Below are 6,222 nucleotides of genomic sequence, written 5' to 3' on the forward strand. Positions count from 1 at the left end.
ATTTTGTGTTGCCATAAGTTAGTCTCTCTCCGTTTGTGCGCGTGGCTAATGCTAATAATGCTAATGCGAGCAAATAAAATGGCGGCTTCACAAAGCTTTTCGGAGTTTTACGGGGCGTGGTTTTCAATCCGCCCAGCCAATCAGAAATGGGAAACTTTTTCTCCCATGAAAGTACCTGCTCTCTAGCAGGGACTGAAAAGGGGTGAAAAGGTTCCCGAGAACTAGGTTCTAGTTCCAGATATTTTTGGTGTGAACGCGAAATCCCAGGAACTATCGGAACTAAAAGGGAAAAGTACTCCGGTGTGAAAGCGTCTATTGAGTTATTTTTAAACAAATCTCTCTCAGAGGGGCGTGGGGAGGGGCTCCTTATTTTCATCTAAAGTAACAGACAGAGAATCAGCACTTTTGGAACAGGGCTGAAACAGAGGGGATTATGGGTAATGCTGCAATGATCTGTTTGGTGTTTCGAGCCAAACACTTCAGAGACATGTTTTATACAGTATATATCTGAGACCTATAATATATTGATGAAAAACAGTATCATAGGGGACCTTTAATATCTTTCTCGCCACAAATTAAACTTCCCTGCAACACTGATTTGTAATCGTAGACGCGATGTGACGCCGCTCTCACCCCAGCAGCAGGTAGATGAGCACGGTGATGGAGAGGAAGGTGCCTCTCATGGTGGAGTGTCTGCAGAGGAAGAGGAAGAGGTAGCAGAGCAGGCTGAGCAGCACCACCCAGATCATGTGCAGCTCGAAGAACAGGTAGAGGGTGTAGAAACCCCCGGCAACCGTAACCAGGTGCTTCAGGAAGGACGGGAGGCCTGAGGGGCAGAGAGAGAAATATGAGAGAAGTGCAGATTCATTTAAAGGAAAATGTCTGACATTTTTACGAGTGTGTCACAAGTTGTCACATCTTGCACTAATGTGTGCATGTGTATAAATGTGTCTGTTGATTGTATATATATACTTGTGTGTAAATGGTATTTCAATCTCTCTGTCTGTAAACACAAACTGAAAGATTGACAATAAAGTTGACTTTGATTTGAACCTCTTTCCTTCTCTCCTTTGATCCTCCTTAGCAACAGTCATTATTTTGCTTAGCAGCGGTGTGTTATCGAGTATTAACAACCTCTGAAATGTCCAAATTGACCAATCAGAATCGAGTATTCAGCTAACCGTGTAATTAAAGTGTAGAAATACTCAAGTGAAGTTCAAATACCTCAGACAATCTTGCACTAATGTACATTTCCCAAAGATATTGAAGTGACTGTTATTTTGTATTGATTGCTTTTATTTATTTCTTAATGTGTGCATATGTACAAATGTGTCTGTTGATATAGATATATACATATTTCTATACATATTTTTACAATCTTTGTATTTTTGTATTCTGGATTGTGGGAAACAGTATTTCGATCTCTATGTCTGTACACACACAAACTGAAAGATTGACAATAAAGTTGACTTTGACTTGACTTTGATAACGCTGTGTTTGTGTGCATGCATGTAAAAATAGAGTATGGCTTTAATTGATATCTATTTGTTGTATGATTAAACTCAATCTGTATATGACTTAATTTGGCAGTTCTTAATTAAAGCAGAAAATACAAAACAATATACTTTTTTTACTTATTCATTCCACCCTATAATAACCAGGAAACTGCTATATTCCTTTTGGTCTGGATATAAAAAAATACCTTTAATTTGTAACATATTGTATATAATATCCTGCTTCATATTTAGTTTACTGTAAGTTGGTATTTCAACTTGAAATATTTTCTACTTTTTAATGTTGTTTTATTTCTATGTGATATGTTTACATTTTAGAATTGTTTGTTTCTAATCTTTTAATGTCTCTTATATGCAATGCCTTGTCTTTTATGCTGCTGCAACGCAAACATTTCCCAAATTGGGATCAATGAAGTACATCTTATCTTATTTGATCTTATATTTAATCCACACACGATCCTATAACCCCCATTTTAGTCTCATTGCCATTATTCTCAGTTAACTTCTGGATTGATTTAGAGTTACATGGTCTATCCCCACCATAAATCTGTAACATTACTTTAAATGTATGCCCATATCTTCCTGCTCATAATCTCAGTACAACATGCTATACACTATCTATACTTAGAATGACTAAAGGGAACTGTCTGTTTAGCTGTTAGGGTCACACATCTCTGGAAAAGTCTTCCTGTTGGAGTTGGTCTTACAACCATCTGTTTTTTAAACTCGCTTTTCGCATTAACTTCGTTTCATTTATTGGACTAGAGAGCACTTTTCAGGCACGTGCACAGATAGAACTCACAGGGGGGCCTGAGCACAGTCCTTTTTGACCTCAAATTAGAAAAGTGTCCTTTTTCCAAATCACTACATTTCTGTTTGCAACGGAGGTGACAAAGGCCATCGTTGCAAATCTTATTCAACACAAACTTAGCGATTCCAGGCATTTTTGTTTAATAAAAAATCGCCGGTGTGCCCTTTTATGAATTTGGGCCCGTACCCCTTTAACACCCTCTGCGTGTGCCTGATTCTTCGGAAGCTGGAATATAAATAAAGTTATAATTAGCTGTAGAGAGTCTCACCCAGCATCCAGAGCAGGCGGCAGAGCAGGCAGATGAGCAGCAGCTGCCACACCTGCTCCAGGCCCTGCTGGGCGGTGGGCAGCAGGCAGCCCCCCCACAGCTCCTGGAAGAACTTCTGCCGGCTGAACGCTCCCATCTCTGGACCTTCAGAGGGGGGGGGAGAGACGCCATGTTTTAGAGCAACAGAAACACGTATCACCAGGGTCAGCATATGTTTAATGCATTAGATCAACATACTGTATGTGGACCGCTGTTAAGTAAGGCTGCAAATAACCATTAGACCATTGTCACCTAATTGTTTACTCGATAACATGTGAGAATAATAGTGAAAAGAACAAGGGAATTTCTTTAGATGCATTGTTTTGTCCGTACAAAAGACACTTTAGTATTCATAGAACAGTTCAACGCTGGATAAACATTTGAGAAGCAAAAAAATAAATGTCTACAAGTTTTGTATAGAAAATGTACTTTTAAACGAACGATTGATCATCAAAATAGTTGCCAATTCCTTTCACAATTAAACTTACCATAATTGATGTCGACTAAACATTAAAGCTGATTTGGCATTACATTGTATGTCAAGGACATAGTAAAAAGCCCAAGGAGTCGTAAATGTCTTGTTTTGTCACTCCAAAACCGAAACATATCCATTTTATTTGAGTATAAAACATAGAAAAGCAGCAAATCTCTATATTTTAGAGTCTGAAACAGCATTTTCTGCAATCTCTGCGTGAAAAATGACTTTTCAACTATCAATTTCTCGACAAATCGTTGCAGCTCTTCACTGGTTCACACATGAGCGAGCAGAGACTGGCTGCCACTCACTCACTGTCAACAGACACACAACTACAAATCCCAGCATGCACTGCACCACTACAAATCTGTGCAAGTCCATTCAATGGCTGTCAAAGTTTTGGCTGATTATCCTGAAATATCTCTACGCTCAGTACTGCTAAACATATAGCCTACGAATGCATACGTTAATTCTGCATCAAACCGGAAGTGCTTTAAAATACCTTAAATATGCACAGTGTAGCACAGAACCATGCTGAATTATTTAGCATTATTTAAGTGCATTGAGGACTTATTTACAGTGCATTATGAGGAATAGTATGCATGTTTTCTCCGCATTGCAGTAGGCCAAGGTGAAGAGTTGACTCACAGCTGCAAGACAACAGCTGCAACATGCATATTATCTTCACCCATTAGCAGAAAGAGAAGCATCTTGTTTTCTTAACCTTGCTTCACCTAGCCCGCAGCAGGGTTTACAGTCCATCAGCACTATAACAAAGTGGGTCTCCCCTGCCCCCCACAGCGGATAACCGTCCCCCTCCTCCCCCGGTCATGTCAGTTATTTCTCCCGGTTTAGACCCACCTTTCCCGGCAGCAGCTGCAGCTTCCTCCCGGTGTTTCTACCGTCTCCCGGCCCGGTGCAGCTCGCCGTGTTTAATGTCGCTCGGTCCGGATGCCGCTTCTCTTCTGGAGGACTCCCATTGTCACAGCATCAGCACCACTGGACCCTCCGCTGGAGAAAAGCCAAGGCAGAGACGCGTCAACAAATCAGCTGCTTCGGTGAGGACGCGTTAGCCAATCACCACTCTCGTTGCGTTTGAGTGACAGCCAGCTGGGCCAATCAGAAGCCTGGTCCACTGTGTTCGGTGCTTTGTGACCAATGGGATGTGTACAGCGTGCAGATGGAGTCAGAGGACTAGCATCTGGCTCAGAGATCAGAGGTTTCTGGAGGGTGAACTGTGGCTATGACTAATACAAAACATGCACTCAACCTACTTTTTATTTTGGGAACTATTGCCAAAGAACATTATACCAACAATATACCCAGAATGAGCTGCAGACACAATCAGATAAAAGCAAAACATGTTCTGTAGCAATGTGACTGTGTGTAACATGCATACGCTATGAATTGAGTTGTATTCAAATGTTTGCAGGTCTGTGTTATCATTAGTAAATGATCAAACCATTAATAAATCCTATTTAACATACAGTGGATAAAGTGGTATAATTTTAATACAAAAACTGTTTGTAAATACACTAAAAATAAAAGTACAATAATAAGACAAGATGGAGATACAGTTTGTGAAATGGGACACAAGCTTTCTGAAGCATGACCAGAGACCCAGACACCATGCTTTTGTAATTAAAAAGCATAAACAAAACTAAGAATAGTCATTGTGAAATGCACAAACATGAGTATTTAGCTTTTTAGCATTCATTTTGTTTTACTTATGAACCATGCCGTAGTAGAAGTAAAAGCATTCTTTGGGAACTGCAAGCAAGCTGAAAGTCCAACAAACGAAGGCGTAAAAGCTCCTTATTGTTATTGTACCGTGGGCTTTATTCTAAAATGGGATTGTTCTGCGGTTCAGAGCTAGCTGGCCGCTGGAATGCTTGATGACACACGGGTAAAGAGGTCAGACCAAGACGAGGAGAAAGACAGTTTTGGGTCACATTAACAATCTCTCTAGTGCCTGCGTCTGGAGAAATGTGAAGAGGCTTTACACCACAGAAGCATCCACCCGTTAAGTGTTTACGTAACAATAAAAGTACAATTATTTCTCTAAATGTACATTAGGCTTTTTCAGCGAGGAGAGATGTCAGGCGGACACAGTCGTTCGGATGTTATTGTTTGTTTTTAATGTCAGTGTTACAAGGCAAACGTGCTTTGACAGTGGTCTCAGCCTGAGGCAAGGAGAACACTTGATGTTATGCCATCCAGTGACTGAAACTAATAAAGTTGATTGAAACATTCACAAGAACCAGATAATCAGAGGTGATATGTTAGCATCTGCTGCATCTACAATTACAGGGACATTAAAACAGTTCAACAAAGTTTCCTCTCTCAAAACACCAGCTTGCTTTCGGCCATTTTGAGATGTCACTCCACACAAGGATGTACTACTTGTGTGGAGTGAATACAACTTGATACAAATTAGGATGCATAGATTTTATTTATATCAGAACAAATGTGAGATCTGACCAAAAGTTATTTTTGGATTAAAGTCAAGATTCTGAGAAAGAAAAGTACGAATTTTGACTTTTTTCCCAGAATTCTTAGAAAGGGAATTCTGTGTTATTTCTCGTAATTCTTAGAAAACATTTTTTCAACTTTTACTCAAAATTCTTTAAAACAAAAATATTCAGAACTTTTTCCAAAATTCCTTTTTTCCCCAGAGTTCTTCGAAAAAAAATAATTTGGATTTTTTTCAAACACTTCTTAGTCAGAATTGTTGAAAAACATTTTCTGAACCTTTTCCAGAATCCTTTTCCCCCCCTGAAAATGATTGGAAAAGGAATTCTGTCTTTTTTCCGAATTTCGTAAATTGTTTGGACTTTTTTTGGTCAAAATTCGGACTAATCCTAGAATTCTGACTTTCTGTACAACAGTTGGAGAAAAGTTTTTTTAGATTAAAGTCAGGATTCTGAGAAAAGAAAGTACGAATCTTGCCTTTTTTCCCAAAATTCTTAGAAAGGGAATTCTGTCTTATTTCTCGTAATTCTTAGAAAACTAAGGAAAAAATAATTTGGACTTTTTTCAAAGACTTCTTAGTAAACTAGTCCATTTTTTTTCTCAGAAAAAATATATATTTCTACTTCCCCCCCCCCCAAAAAAA

At 39.2% G+C, this 6,222-nt stretch overlaps 2 protein-coding genes and 1 long non-coding RNA gene across 4 annotated transcripts in view; 1 reads left to right on the top strand and 2 right to left on the bottom strand.

Annotated features, from left to right (window-relative positions):
- Positions 1 to 4,114, bottom strand: part of LOC104941482 (porcupine O-acyltransferase) — a 13,049-nt gene extending 8,935 nt beyond the window's left edge. Inside the window, exons 1-3 of the mRNA XM_010766583.1 lie at positions 3,969 to 4,114; positions 2,594 to 2,737; positions 634 to 826 (exon numbers count right to left, since the gene is read on the bottom strand). Of these exons, the coding sequence (XP_010764885.1) occupies positions 634 to 826; positions 2,594 to 2,729 (329 nt within the window). The 5' untranslated portion in view covers positions 2,730 to 2,737; positions 3,969 to 4,114. The remainder of the gene's footprint in view (positions 1 to 633; positions 827 to 2,593; positions 2,738 to 3,968) is intronic.
- The window catches only part of edar (ectodysplasin A receptor), a 169,716-nt gene that overhangs the window by 20,050 nt on the left and 143,444 nt on the right, over positions 1 to 6,222 (bottom strand). The gene's annotated exons all lie outside the window — the stretch shown is intronic.
- LOC104941483 (uncharacterized) overlaps positions 1 to 6,222 on the top strand; it is a 19,848-nt gene that overhangs the window by 12,715 nt on the left and 911 nt on the right. The gene's annotated exons all lie outside the window — the stretch shown is intronic.

Source organism: Notothenia coriiceps, unplaced genomic scaffold, assembly GCF_000735185.1.
Source record: "Notothenia coriiceps isolate Sejong01 unplaced genomic scaffold, NC01 NC01_scaffold00003413, whole genome shotgun sequence".
Classification (NCBI taxonomy): domain Eukaryota; kingdom Metazoa; phylum Chordata; class Actinopteri; order Perciformes; family Nototheniidae; genus Notothenia; species Notothenia coriiceps.